We start from the raw sequence: 14,484 nt of genomic DNA, 5'->3' as shown, positions 1-14,484 counted from the left end.
ACTTACTCTGAGAAGATGGGAGATAAGGAGGACCACAAACCGTGGGCTTGCTCACCTTTCCCATGTGATGGGAGAGACTACTACACTGTATCTCAGCTGCAAGAGCCTTTCTTAGACAGGGACAACAGTGTCCAGATGTTACAGAAAAGGAGTGACTCCTGATGAGTTTTGAGGCCTTTCTTGGTGGTAGGCTGGGTCATGTCTGTCTTGGCCCTAGACAAACTCTCTCTATATTGGCCCAGCAATTTTAAGCAACAAGCCAGTTTGGTTACATGACATTAATTTAACTTTTCACTGCTTACCACGTCACCAAGATGTTTGTGGTTCACAACATGACACCACATCCTCCTTAGGTCTGTGCAGGGCTTATGTCCCAATCTGCCCACGTTAGAATGCCAGGGCCCTAAAAGGACTTAATTGCCAAGTTCATATTGGGCCCCCACCCACACATTCTCCTCCCTTTGGCACAGGAGCTGCATTTAAGCTGAGGTTGTTTGGTCTGGTCATTGTTTGAGCCAGGGACTTGGCCTTGTAGCTCTTGACATCCTTCCTGTGGACCTGCTGTGTGACTTCCCTGAGGATTTGGATTGTGGTTGTGGCTGGTCAGTGCCACCAGACTTGCTCTGCTCCTCTCATTTGGATCCTGTGGGGCCAGGCTGCTTGTGGTGAGCTCTCTACCCCTTGCCTTTCCTTGCTGTCAACTTTGGCTTCTGGCTTGTTGTGGTGGTGCAACCCTGCTCTCGCTACTCCCTAATTAGCATTCAGCCTGTGCAGGACTCAACCATGGGACTTTTAGGTTGGATATTAGAAGAAACTTCTTCACTGAAAGGGTTCCCAAACACTGGAACAGCCTCCCCAGGGAGGTGGTTGAATCCCCATCCCTGAAGGTGTTTCAAAGACTCAGAGATGTGGTGCTGAGGAACATGGTTTAGCATCAGCCTTGGTAGAGTTAGATAATAATTGAATTGGATGACCTTAAAGGGCATTCCCAACTGATTCAAAGATTCCATGACTTACTCTGTGGTTCAAGACCTCCAAACCTTGCAGGACCTTATGGCTGTGGTGGGAGATCACATTGGTGCAAGCTTTTGTAGCCCCTTCACTGAGGATTAGGAATGGGTACAGAGGTTTGGGCTTAAAGTCAGCTCCTGAAATGTAATGGGTGGAGGCCCCAGACGAGGCTGGTCAGGGCACTTGGAGCTTGTTGATGTACTTCAGACTGTGACATCATATTTGGTGGGATCTCCTGGCATCTTTTTAAATCCATACAGGAGGTAGCATGACTAATGAAGCAAGCTATAATTTTGCCCTAAATTGAGTCTCTCCTTCCTGTTTTCAAGGAGTGAATCCACAGAAGGTACCAAGGACAGTCTGTAGGTTCTTTAGGAAATGTTGAAGGCCATCAGCTACAGGTGGCCTTTGACTTCCACCAGAATTACTGCAGTGCAGCAGGAAAGGCTGTCCCTTAGGATAAACTTGTCTTACCTGACATACATTGAGGGAAGTGGATTTGCTTGTTTCTGCTTGGGTTGGGTTAAACCTCAGAGACCAGGGCAAAGGAACATACCTGACCTCCCTGCAGAGCGTATATTCTCCAGCATGTCCCCAAGGTACAACCCTTGCAGAATGACTAGTTCCTGTATGTCAGAAGAGGCAGAATCCCTGCCTGAGGCTCCCTTTGTTCCCAACCCATGAAGCTTGGCCTTACAAAAGACATAGAATGAGAGAATGTTTTCAGTTGGAAGTGACCTTTAAAGGTCATCTAATCCAACCCCTCAGGCAGTGAGCAGACATTTTCAACTAAAGCAGGCTGAGCAGAGCCCCATCCCTGTTTGGGGATCTGAGCAACCTCCTCCAGCTGCAGATGTCCCTGCTGACTCCAGAGGTGTTGAATTAGATGATCTTTAGAGGTCCCTATCAACACAAACCGTTCTATGATTCTTTATGTGAGATGTAGAGGAGCACAAGAGCAAAGGGACCCAGAAGAGTAACCCCAAAGGGATCCAGTGAACCTGGAACAGCCCTGTTGACCCTGTAAAACTGAGAGGATGTGGCAGTGGCTATTCCAGCACTTCTTCAAACTTATGTCACCTTTTCCTGAGAAGGATACTTCACTGGGAGAGGGTGTCTAGAAACCCTATCCAAAAGCAAACTCCTGCCCTAGAGCAACCACAGCTGGAGCATTTGGTCCAGTTCTGGGATGCCCAGGCCAAGAGACAGGGAACTACTGAAGAGAGTCCAGTGGATGCTGAGAAGCTCTGAGAGGCCTGGAGCATCTCAGTGAGGAGGAAAGGCTGAGAGCCCTGGGGCTGTTGAGCCTGGAGAAGAGCAGCCTGAGAGGGGATCTGATCAAGGCACAGCAACCCCACCTGGCTATTGTGGTCCTGGGCAACCTGATGTGGGTGCCCCTGCCCCCTGCAGGGGGGTTGGACTGAATGATCTGCAGAATACCCTTCCAAGCCCCACCATACTGGGATTCTGTGAGTAGGCTCTACCTGCAGAGCTGAGCTCCTCTGTGTTTCTGTTCACCCAAGGCTTTTTTTTCTGCTCCTATTCTCCAACTTGCTTTCATGCAAATCTTTCTGCAACCTTTCAGTGCTTGAAGCTCTGCTGGATCTGTATGAAACCATCATGAAGAACTCAGTCTTTACCCTTCAAAATATTCACTCCAATTGAGGTTTTTGGTGGAGCGAGCTCTTTTCTGCTAGCTGCCTCTTTGCAACAACAGTAGGCTACTAGAAACCTGTTGGAGGAAAACCCATGACCAAGGGTCAACTGGTAGAGCTCATCACCCCCAGAGAGAGCTGGAGTAATGTCCAGTTTGACTTTGTTATCCTCTGTCTAGAAAAATGTGTGGAAGGGCAGCGAGGAGCTATGAAATCAAAGCTTTGAAAACAATTCCTCCATTCCAGGTTTGCATTTCTCAGTGGAAAATTTTATTTGGAAGTGAAATCAACCTCCTATCCTGTTGGTTGCCTTGAAAGCTCTGATAAAGGTGAGAACTTATTCAGATGGAACACAGATGTTTAATCTGGATAAAAAAGACTTCTAAACAAGCCCTCTATAAATTCCCCTTTGCTAAGCTGAGCTGGCCATCGTCTCAACCATGAAGCTGATTTTGATCTTCAGTGCCCTCCTCGGGGCTTCCTTGTGCCTGAAAACTTTTGTTGGGTGAGTTATCTTTTCATGGGATACCTTTCATTTAAGGCCCTGCTATCCATGTGTTGATTTTCATGATCTTAACTTCAAGAAGTCTGCTTGAGGCACATTCCTTGCTTTTTATGGCTGACTTACCCTGTTGCATTGGTACTCCAGTGTTTGAAGAAACCTCCCTCTACTTTTATTTGGGTTTCTAAGAAGAATGAGTTGAGCTCCTAAATCCAGGTTTACCCAAGCCTTCGTTTTGGTTTTGACTGTACCTAGGGAGCAGTCTCAAGCTTTGATCTATGGATCTATGGATCTATGAATCATAGCATGCTTTGAGTTGGAAGGGACCTTTCAAGGTCATCTAGTCCAAGCCCCCTGCAGGCAGCAAGACAACTACTTTATCACTCTACAACTACCTAAAGGGAGGTTGGATCAAGGAGGGGCCTGGCCCAGCCTCTTCTCCTTGATGACAAGTGACAGGACCAGAGGAAATGGTTTCAAGCTGCACCAGGGGAGGTTCAGGCTAGATGTTAGGAAACATTTATTCACTGAAAGGGTTATCAAACATTGGAACGGGCTGCCCAGGGCAGTAGTGGAGTCACCGTCCCTGGGGGTGTTCCAGTGGCATGTGGACCTGGTGCTTAGGGACATGAGTTAGTGTTGACCCTTCAGTGCTGGGTGGAGGGTTGGACTGGATGTTCTTGAAGGTCTCTTCCAACCAGATATATTTTGTGATTCTGTGACATCTTCAACTAGAGCAGGTTCAGACTCAATGTGTTCCTGGGCAGCCTGTTCTAGTTGGAGGTGTCCCTGCTCACTGCATGGAGGTTGGACAAGATGACCTTTGAGGGTCCCTTCCAACCCAGTGCAATCTGTGAATCTTTGTTCAGAGCCCCAGCAACCTGACCCGGAATGTTTCCAGGGATGGGGCATCTACCACCTCTCTGGGCAACCTATTGCAGTTCCTTTTGTCATTTCATGAAAGCATCGAGTGTAATGCACCTCCAGAAGATTTTAGCCCACCCCCCTCCTCAGCTCTGGGCATGAAGCTGTTTCCTCCTCTTGTCATCATCTACCTCTACCAAGAAGAGTTGGCAATTCTTTCGCAACTCACCTTCAAATAGTTGTAGGCTGAGATTAGATCATCCTGAACAATCCTGAGTTCTGCACCCTCTCCTCTTGGTACTGTTTGCTTGTACCTGTTTTCCCAGGCAGCCTGGAGCATCTGGTGTTCCAGTGGGATTTATGTTCCTAGTGATCCAAACCCCACTTTGTGATCCCCATACCTTGTACAATGCATAGTCCAAGTTAATTGCTGAAGTACCAGTGGAGTGAGGTACTTCCAGAAGGTGATTCATTCCACCTGGAATGGCACAGGACACCCCCTGATGGTATCACCTTCTGACAACACCAGGAAGTTTGTCATCGTCCTTTGACGAGATTGAGGAAAGGAGAAACGATTCCCATATTTGATGCCCCTCAAACATCTGATCATTGGCAAGATCAGCCAGAATGTTTTTCTTCTGCAAGTTGTTGACAAAAAATAACTTCTTGATGCAAGAGTGGATTTAGAAAGAAGTTCTTTACAGTGAGGGTGGCAAGACACTGCAACAGGTTGTCCAGGGAGGTCACGATGCCACCTCCCTGGAAGTGTTCAGGTTGGATGAGGCCTTGAGCAACATGCTTTAGTGGAAGGTGTCCTTGCCCAAGGCAGAGGAGTTGGAACTAGAGGATCATTAAGGTCCCTTCCAACCCAAACCATTCTATGAAACTGTGAAAGACTGATCCTTGTAGGCAGGTAAATACTCATCCACTTGATGTCTTCTTTATGATGAAAGCTTCTGATGAGTAAAAATTGCCATTTAACTCACTCCTATCCTGGTGCCTGTACAACAGATTGTTGGTTGAACTCTTGGGTGACACTAAGTCAACTGCATTGAAGAAGTCCATACCAGCTGGTAGCATGCATGTAACTACCCACCAAATTCATAATCTCAATAACAAGGTCATTCAACCCAACTTCTTTTTGAGACTGTTTCTGAAGACTCACTGATTTTTTGCAGGCACCAGGTTCTCCGAATCCAGGCAAGAAATGAGGAGGAGGTTGAGCAGTTGAGGCTGTTGGAATCACTGGAACACCTTGAGGTATGTTGTCACCTCAGGGCAAGAGAATGGTGCCCAGTGATGAGACAAGGAGCAATGGGCACAAACTGGATCTTAGGAGGTTCCATCAGGAGAAGCTTATTGCCTTTGAGGGTGGTGGAGCCCTGGAGCAGGCTGCCCAGAGAGATTGTGGAGTCTCCTTCTCTGGAGAGATTCCAACCACACCTGGACATTGTGATCCTGGGCAACCTGCTGTGGTGACCTTGCATTAGCAGGGGGCTTGGCCTTTATGAACCTCAGAGTTTCCTTCCAACATTGGGATTCTGGGTTTCTGTAACACAGAGCTTTTATTGAAAATATTTCTGTTAAGAAGGAGAATATTCAAATAACCCTCATGGAAGACCAATGTTTCTTTTTGCAGCTTGACTTCTGGATCAGTCCCTCCACCCCTGGCCGACCTGTGGATGTGCGAATCCCTGCTAACAATGTCCAAGCAGTCAAAGCCTTCCTGGAATCCAATGGAATTGAGTACTCCATCCTGATAGAAGACCTGCAGGTAGGTGCCACTGGCACATATTTTCTGGGAGAACTTACTGTGGTCTTCAAGTACTTAAAGGGGGCCTACATGAAAGTTGGGGAGGGGCTTTTCACAAGGGCTTGTTGCGATAGGACGAGAGGCAGTGGCTTTGATCTGTAAGAGGGGAGATTGAGACTGGACATTAGGAAGAAGTTCTTTACAACTAGGGAACAGGTTGCCCAGGGAGGCTGTAGATACCCTCTCCCTGGAAGTGTTCAAGGCCGGGTTGGATGAGGCCTTGAGCTATCTGGTCTAGTGGAAGGTGTCCCTGCCTATGGTGGGGGAGGGTTGGAACTAGATGATCTTTAAGGTCCTTTCCAACCCACGATTCTATGATTCTTTACGAAAGATGGGGACAATCCTTTTCAGCGGGCCAGCACATTTGTTTGAGATCAACATTGGGTCAGAAGTTGGCAAACTGAGGCTTTTCTCAACACTTCCATCAATTCTTTTAGGCTATTCTGGATAAAGAAAAGGAAGATATGGCCTACAGCAAACAATTGGAGCGCAGCAGTGACAGCTTCAGCTATGCAATATACCACACTTTGGAAGAAGTGAGTACCTCAGCTTTGAGGGGAGAGGATTTCTCTTTTTCTGGCCTTTTTTTCCCACCTTTTTTTTTTTTTTTTCCTTCATTCCTTTTTTTTCAATCACTGAAACATCCTATATTAGGATCCAAAATGTCTTTCCAGCTTCTTTTGGTGTGCAATTTGGTTTCTAAACATATTAATTTTCTAGTCAGCAACCTGACAGAGTTTTGGAACAGGCAGGCATTGGTTGTAATTTTTCATCAACTCTGCAGGGTTCTGTCAAAATCTTTCCTTCTGACCCTCAAATGAGATTGAGAAATAAATTAATCTTAAAATAGGGAAATATAGGAAGATATTTTATTGCCTGAAGTTCTTGAAGAGGGTTTTGAACTCATTCAAGTAGACTTCGATTTCACTTCCTTCTACTCTAAGTGATCTTGATTTGAATCCCTTCTATTTTGTAATGTTAGGAACAGCACTGACTACCCCAATGTAGGGTGAGGTGGGCTTTGAGGAGGTCATAGTAATGAAGGCAAAAGGAATGAAAGATTTCCTCAGGTCCTACAGTAAAATGTCAGTCTCATCATAGCTTTTAATTTCAGCTTTATGAAGAGCTGGATCACATTGCCTATGAGTTCAGCAAAATTGTCAAGAAGATCAAGATTGGGGAATCCTATGAAAAGAGGCCATTGTATGTGCTCCAGGTATGACACATAGCAGAGAATCATTGAATTGTTTGGGTGGGAAAAGACCTTTAAGATTATCAAGCCCAACCATGAACCCAGCACTGCCAGGTCACCATCAGACTATGTCCCACAGCACCACATCCACATGGCTTTCAAGTGCCTCCAAGGACAGTGATCCACCACTGCACAGGGAAACCTGTTCTAGGCCTTCCTTGACAACCCTTTTGGGGAAGAAATTGTTCCTCATGACCAACCTAAACTTCTCCTGACACAACTTGAAGCCATTTCCTCTTCTGTTACTTAGGAGAAGAGATTGACCCCCACCTGGCTCCAACCTACTTTCAGAAAGTTGCCAAGAGCCAGAAAGTCTCCGCTCATCCTTCTTCCCTTCAGGAAGAACAGCACAAATACTCATACATATATTCATTGTAGATACAGCACAATTGAGTCCAAAGCACCCTGGTCTACAGGAGATGTCCTTGATTACAAGGTGTCAACAAGAGTTTTAAATCTTTCTGTTTTCTTTGACAGTTCAGCACTGGAGGAAGCAACCGTCCTGCAATCTGGCTGGATGCTGGTATCCATTCCCGGGAGTGGGTTACTCAAGCATCTGCCATATGGATAGCTAGAAAGGTCATTTCAGGGTTCTTCTCCTATCTTGGGAATGTCTCTGACTATAGAAAAGTGTATTACACCTCGACAGAGCCATGGAATCATGGTATCACTTTGGTTGGAAGAGATCTTTGAGTTCATTAACCCAGCACTACCAGGTCACCGCTAAACCTCAGCACCACATCTCCTTGGCTTTGAAATCCCTCCTGGGGTGGAGACTCCACCATTGTCCTGGGCAGTCTGGTCTATATCTTGACAACCCTTTTCATGAAGAAATTCTTCCTCATATCCCGTCTAGGCCTCCCCTGGTCCAATTTGAGGGCATTTTCTCCTGTCCTTTAACTTTTTCCTTGAGAGAAGAGAACAACCCCCAGCTGGCTCCAGCCTCCTTTCAGGGAGTTGTAGAGAGCCAGAAGGTCTCCCCTCAGCCTTCTTTTCTCCCGGCTGAACAACCCCAGGTTCCTCAGCTACTCCTCACTAGACTTTTGCCCCATACCCTTCACCAGCTTCATTGCCCTTCTTTGGATCCACTGCAGCACCTCAATGCCCTTGGAGTGAGGAGCCAAAAACAGTACCCAGGATTTGAGGTGTGGCTTCACCCACACCAAATACAGGGGGACAATCCCTGCCCTGCTCCTGCTGGCCACACTTGTGCTGATCCAAGCCAGGATGCTGGGCACACACTGGCTTATCTTGCTGTCAACCAACACCCCCAGGTCCTTTTCCACTGGTCAGTTTTCAGCCACACTGCCCCAAGCCTGGAGCATCCATGGGGTGGTTGTTTCCCAAGTGCAAGTGTGTAGCAGCTCTGCTCAGTCTCCTTCACCCTCCCAAAGCCCAACCAACTCCAGAGAGAAGGTGGGAGCTGCCCAGACAAAGAACTGAAGAATGCTGTGTCATGCTAGAGCAGCTGGGAGAAGTTCAGGTAGATGAAATGTAATCTCTCAGATGATGTTGGTGAGGTCTGCAGGGCTTGGAGTTGTAGAAATAACCAAGGACTGATGAAAGATTAGTTTGCTGCTTCGATCTGCAGAGTAACACCAGGTGGTTGGTTATCTTCCACAAGAGTGCCAGAACTTCCACCTCTATAGAAACAAATATTTAGATTCTGCTGACCATGATGAGGCCACCAGAGAAGGTGGTGCCAACATTTGTATGTTGGCAATGTGCCTAACACATCTCAATTCCTCCAGCTTTGGCCCATTCTCCAGGAGAAAATGCTGTTGCTATTTTTCCATTAACTTCATTCTGTCTTCAGGGTGAAATAAGTAGAATACATTCATTGCTCTGTCTCCAAGCTCCAAGCCTAACAAGAAACACTCATGGCCAGCAGCTAATTGCTATTTCTTCTTGTCCTGCCCTAAAAGCCAGGCTTGGAGCCTCTGCTTGAACCTAAGAAAGGAGGGAATGAAATAGGCTGATGGTCACCATGTTGTCTCTGCTTAGATCGCCTCTGACTATGGGAAGGATCCATCCATCACCTCTCTGCTGGACAAAATGGACATTTTCCTGCTGACAGTCACAAACCCTGATGGATATGTGTTCACTCACACCTCGGTGAGTAAGCATGCTGGGTGTCTCAGCTGATCTAAAGAGCTGTCATCCTCTTCCAAGTCAACCATATGTGTAAGGTAGGCTCTGAAAATCTATTTTTTAAAGCTGTAAGAAGGAGCTACAAAAGAGTTGTGCAGCCAAGGACACTAATTCTTTGTCTAACCCATCTTAACCCACTGTGAAGTCACCAGCACTTCAGTTTTTAGAATCATTGAATCATAGAATTGTGTCAGTTGGAAAATATCTCTAAGATCATCAAGTCCAACCATCAAACTAACACCACCACGGCCATTAAACCATGTCCCAAAGTGCCATGTCCACATGTTTCTTGAGCACCTCCAGCTGGCCCACCAGAAATAATCTTAGGCTCATGCCTAGGATCACAGAATATATTTGGTTGCGATGAGACCTTCAAGATCATCCAGTCCAACCATCAACCCAGCACTGCCCAGTCAACACTGAAACATGTCCCTGAGCACCAGGTCCACTCACTTCCTGGTGAACAGCAATGATTCCTGGGTAACAATTTTAATGCGAGGAGCAACATTTGCTCCTTCTTGAAGCCATCAAGTCATGGAAGGTGTTGTTGGGTTCTAAGGGACCTTTAAAGGTGGTCTCATCCAACTAGTGGCTCTTTGGTTTAGGATCGCATGTGGCGGAAGACTCGCTCCAAGATTCCAGGCAGTTTGTGTTACGGAGTTGATCCAAACAGGAACTGGGATGCAGGTTTTGGAGGTAGGAAAAAAATTTCTGGCTTCTGGCTGTCACTAAGAAGAAAGATCCCTTCCATGTGTCCAGATCCTGTCACATAGGACCAGAAATTGCCATCATATATGGGATTGAGGAAAAAAGTGGTCAAATAGGGTGGTAGGTGTTATAGAGTGAGCGAATGCTTTAAGGTTGGAAGAGACCTTCCAAGGTCATCTAGTCCATCCCTTCAGTAAGAACCATCTTCAACTAGAGCACGTTGCTCATAGCCCCAAACAACCTGACCTGCATTGGTTCTAGGGAAGGGGCTTTTGCCACCTCCCTGGGCACCCTGGGACAGGGTCGCACCACCCCCTCTTTTGGTTTGAACCCATCACCCCTTGTCCTGTCACAACAGGCCCTGCTCTAAAGTCTGTCCCTATGTTTCTTATTTACCCCTTTAAGTCCTGAAAGGCCACCAGGAAATCCTGATGGAGCTTTCTTTTCTCCAGGCTCAACCCAACTCTCTCAGCCTGGCCTCACAGCAGAAGAGTTGCATCCCTCAGATCATTGTTGTGGCCTTCTCTGGTGGCAATGACCTGTATCATCTAGAAGTGCATTCCTTGAGTAGTCACATTCTCTGTTGGAGTACCTAAGACCTGACTTTAGGCTCAAGATCTGTTCCTAGGGAAGCCCAGCTCTGTGTTGCTCTGCTTTGACCTTTCATGAATACCATTTTTTACTGGTTTCCCTTTATGCCCTCTTTGCACCAACAGGTCCTGGAGCCAGCAGTTACCCCTGTTCTGAATCTTACCACGGGCCCAGTGCCAACTCAGAGGTGGAAGTTAAATCTGTTGTCAACTTCATCAAGAACCATGGAAACATCCGGGCCTTCCTCACCCTCCACAGCTACTCACAGCTCCTGATGTACCCCTATGGCTACAAATGCACGGAGCCAGCAGACCACGCCGAGCTGGTGAGACCCAGGGACTCGGCTTTAGCTCCTTCTGTCTGGCCAGATCTCTATACTCAAAATCCCAGCATGGTAGGGCAGGAAGGGACCTCTGGACATCATCTAGGCCAACCCCCTTGCTAAAGCAGTGTCACCCAACACCCAGATGCAGCTTGAGGCCCTTTCCTCTTGTCCTGTCACTTGTTTCATGGGAGAAGAGACCCACCCACATCTCTCTCCAACCTCCTTTCGTGGAGTTGTAGAGAGGCAGTATGGTTCAGACTGACTAAATCTAAACAATGAGTCACATTAAAAGTGGCTACTATTTTGACTTCTCCTTCATCTTCTTCGCTCCAGGATGCCTTGGGAAGAGCTGCTGCCGATTCCATCCGCTCCCTGTATGGCACCAGCTTCCAAGTTGGGAGCATCTGCAAAGTTATCTGTGAGTGTTCTGCTGGTCTGGGCTTTTATGGCTCTGTCCCCTCTACCAAGGTCTCTCCCTCCTGCAAGCAGTGATGCTTCTGTAGAGTGACATCACCATCCAAACATAGAATCATAGAATTGTTTGGTTGGAAAAGACCTCATGGAGTCCAACAATACTTCTACTCTACCAAGTCTGGTCCTAAACCATGTCCCTTGGCTCCACATCTCTGAGGCTTATAAACACTTCCAGGGACGGCGATTCAACCACCTCAATGGGCAGCCTGTTCCCGTGGTTGAGAACCCTTTTAGTGAAGCAGTTTCTTCCAATGTCCAACCTAAACCTCCCCTAATCCAGCTTGAGGTCATCAAACATAGAATGCATCAGGTTGGAAAAGGCCCTTATTCTGTCCAACCCCCCTGCAATAAGCAAGTTGCTCAGGGCCCCATCAAGTTTGACCTTGAATGTCTTCAGAGGTGGGACCTCCTCCACCTCTCTGGGCAATCCCTTCCATTGCATTTGACCACTCTCACAGTAAAGAACTTCCTCCTGATGTCCAACCTGTATCTACCCTGCTGTAGTTTAAGGCATCAGAGCTGAGTGTTCACAAAAAACGTAACAGCTGTCCCTCAAGGAGGAGAAAAGGTGAGACAGCAGAACCCAGATCCCTTCATGCTTCTGACTCTTCTCACTCCCCTTTCAGACCGTGCCAGTGGAGGCAGCATAGACTGGAGCTATGATTATGGTATCAAATACTCTTTTGCCTTGGAGCTGAGAGACACAGGGCGCTATGGGTTCCTCCTGCCAGCCAACCAGATTATCCCCACCGCCAACGAGACCTGGCTGGGGCTGAAGACCATCATGGAGCACGTGCGAGACAACACAGACTAAAAGCTGGGGTGGGCATCAGCAAGCTCACAAATCCTCTTCTCTTGGTGGCATCTGTAATGACACAACACTTGGTTGAATAAAACCCTGTGTGCATCCACCTGCTGTGGTTCAAAAGTTTTCAATGGTGGGGCTTATTCACTGCAGCTCTGCATGGAGCATGGCCAGGGAAGGGCAACCAAGCTGGTGAAGGTTCTAGAGCACAAGTCTTGTGAGGAGCAGCTGTGGGAACTGGGGTTGTTCAGCCTGGAGGAAAGGAGGCTGAGGGGAGACCCTCTGGCTCTTTACAGCTCCCTGAAAGGAGGTTGAAGCCAGGTGGGGGTTGATCTTTTCTCCCAAGGCACATGTAACAGGACAAGAGGAAATGACATCAAGTTGTACCAGAAATTTAGGTTAGACATGAACAATTTCTTCATGAAAAGGGTGTGAAGCCCTGGACCATCCAGCCTGACCTTAAACACTTCTGGGGGTGGAGGGGTATTCACAACTTTCTTGGGCAACCTGTTCCAGTGTCTCACCACTCTCACTGTAAAGAATTTCTTCCTAATCTCCAGTCTACATCTACCCTCCTCAAGCTTCAATCCATTCCCTCTTGTCCTAACACTTGAAGCACTTGTGAAAAGTCACTCCCCACCATTCTTGTAGGCCCCCTTCAGGTACTGGAATGCTGCTATAAGTCCTCTACATCCATGGTACGCTTCTTAGAAGATTTTAGGACACAAATGGGGTCCACTTCAATGAGACAAAGCAGGAATAGTGACAAGAGGAGGATGGAGCACTTTCATGGCTATTGAGATGTCTGTGTCCTCTCACAAAGAGAACATTTCCCACACAGTTAAACAAGAAGTTAGCTGAAGGACTTGCATTGGCATGGAGGATGAGGGAACATTAAATATAAGAGCAGAAAGTTGCACTGGGAGAGGAGATGATGCTCATCCTCTAGCCCATATCTCTTACAAACTGTCCTGCCTGGTGCCCTCAGGAGCTCCACCTCCATTAGTAGCCAGGATTGTTCAGTCTGGAGAAGAGAAGGCTCCAGGAAGACCTTCTGGTGGCTTTTCAGGACTTCAAGGGGCTGAGAAGAAAGCTGGGAACAGACTTTTGAGCAGGGTCTGTTGTGACAGGACAAAGGGTGATGGTTTGAAACTAAAAGAGGGTGATTCAGTCTGGAGAAAAGGAAGATGTTCTTCACTGTGAAGGTAGTAAGACCCTGTGCCACATTGCCCAGAGAGGTAGTAGATGCCCCATCCCTGGAACCATTGCAGGTCAGGTTGTTTGGGGCTCTGAGCAACCTGCTCTAGCTGCAGATATCCCTGCTCCCAGCAGGGGTGTTGGAACTTGATGACCTTTAAAGGTCTCTCAGCCCAAACCAGTCTGTGACTCCATGATTCTCTGATCCTGTGAAAGTCATGTGAGCTCTTCAAAGCTGCTGAACCACTTGAGTGATCAGCTGGATCATCTAGAGAGTGAATTGCTCCTCTAGCATGGTGTGGCTACAGGTGGGGGGATTACCAGAGGGGCACCTAATGTGCACCCATACCTCAGTAGCATCCAGTGCCTGTTCAGAGGGAATATGGCTTAGCTCCACACTTGGTAGAGTTAGGTAATGGCTGGAGTTGATGATCTTAAAGGTCTTTTCCAACCAAAGTGATTCTGTGATTCTATGACAGGAAGAATTTGGTTTCAGTTCCATGCTGGTCTTCTTGTGAACCTGAAGGCCCCAGTGGTGCCAATTTCTGGGTGCTGCTGTGGAGGACCTGATGTCAAGCAGGACAATCCAGGCTTTGAGACTGACTAAAGGAATTTAATTTCCTTTAATGAGCCTCAGGACACTGCCAGACCACCAGGGAGGGGGTGGTCCTCTGCCCTGATGTCCCCATATATTTGTTCTGTCCCTTTTCTCCCTCCTAGATTTAGTTAGAGGGAGGATGGAGGTGGAAGGACCTGCTCTCACCCAGCCTGGCTAGTCTGGGGTCACTCACGAACTCACCTCCCTCATTCTGTTCTCCAGCCTGCCAATTTCTTGGGGATTAGGAGCAAGTATCTCAGGGACACACTTGGGAGCCACCAAAGGCTTGGAGATCAGCAGTGCTTGCTGCTGTTGGAAGGGTTATTGAGGCTAACAGGTTTATCTCCATGACCTGTGACCCTCCAGCAGCTGGTGAGTTACTCACTGGTCCATGAACTCATGGTAGAGCAAACACACCTGATCCAGCAGCTAAAATGTCCATTTAGGCTCAGAGGACACAGGGCTTTTGGAAGGGGAGGCATCAGAAAGCACCATGTGGGTTTGTTTTGTGGGGGCCAGACTTTTCTCAGTGGTGCCC

At 47.5% G+C, this 14,484-nt stretch overlaps 1 protein-coding gene across 1 annotated transcript; it reads left to right on the top strand.

Moving 5' to 3' along the window:
- Positions 1-3,091: 3,091 nt before the first annotated feature.
- On the top strand, positions 3,092-12,196 carry LOC104300055 (carboxypeptidase A2). The gene is made up of 11 exons (XM_054178078.1): positions 3,092-3,171; positions 5,211-5,292; positions 5,672-5,806; positions 6,283-6,381; positions 6,960-7,061; positions 7,575-7,676; positions 9,102-9,212; positions 9,854-9,944; positions 10,673-10,872; positions 11,206-11,290; positions 11,973-12,196. The coding sequence occupies exons 1-11, from the start codon at positions 3,107-3,109 to the stop codon at positions 12,158-12,160; spliced, it is 1,260 nt and encodes a 419-aa protein (XP_054034053.1). The 5' UTR covers positions 3,092-3,106; the 3' UTR covers positions 12,161-12,196.
- Positions 12,197-14,484: the final 2,288 nt, after the last annotated feature.

The sequence above is a fragment of the Dryobates pubescens genome, chromosome Z (assembly GCF_014839835.1).
Source record: "Dryobates pubescens isolate bDryPub1 chromosome Z, bDryPub1.pri, whole genome shotgun sequence".
NCBI classification, from domain to species: domain Eukaryota; kingdom Metazoa; phylum Chordata; class Aves; order Piciformes; family Picidae; genus Dryobates; species Dryobates pubescens.
Note: the sequence above shows the minus strand (reverse complement) of the source record. Positions and strands in the feature narration are given on the sequence as shown.

Coding starts and splice junctions, on each gene's coding strand:
- LOC104300055 (XM_054178078.1), top strand. CDS start 3,107: ATGAAGCTGATTTTGATCTTCAGTGCCCTCCTCGGGGCTTCCTTGTGC. Junction 5,807..6,282: donor TCCTGATAGAAGACCTGCAG/GTAGGTGCCACT, acceptor CAATTCTTTTAG/GCTATTCTGGATAAAGAAAA. Junction 9,213..9,853: donor ATGTGTTCACTCACACCTCG/GTGAGTAAGCAT, acceptor TCTTTGGTTTAG/GATCGCATGTGGCGGAAGAC.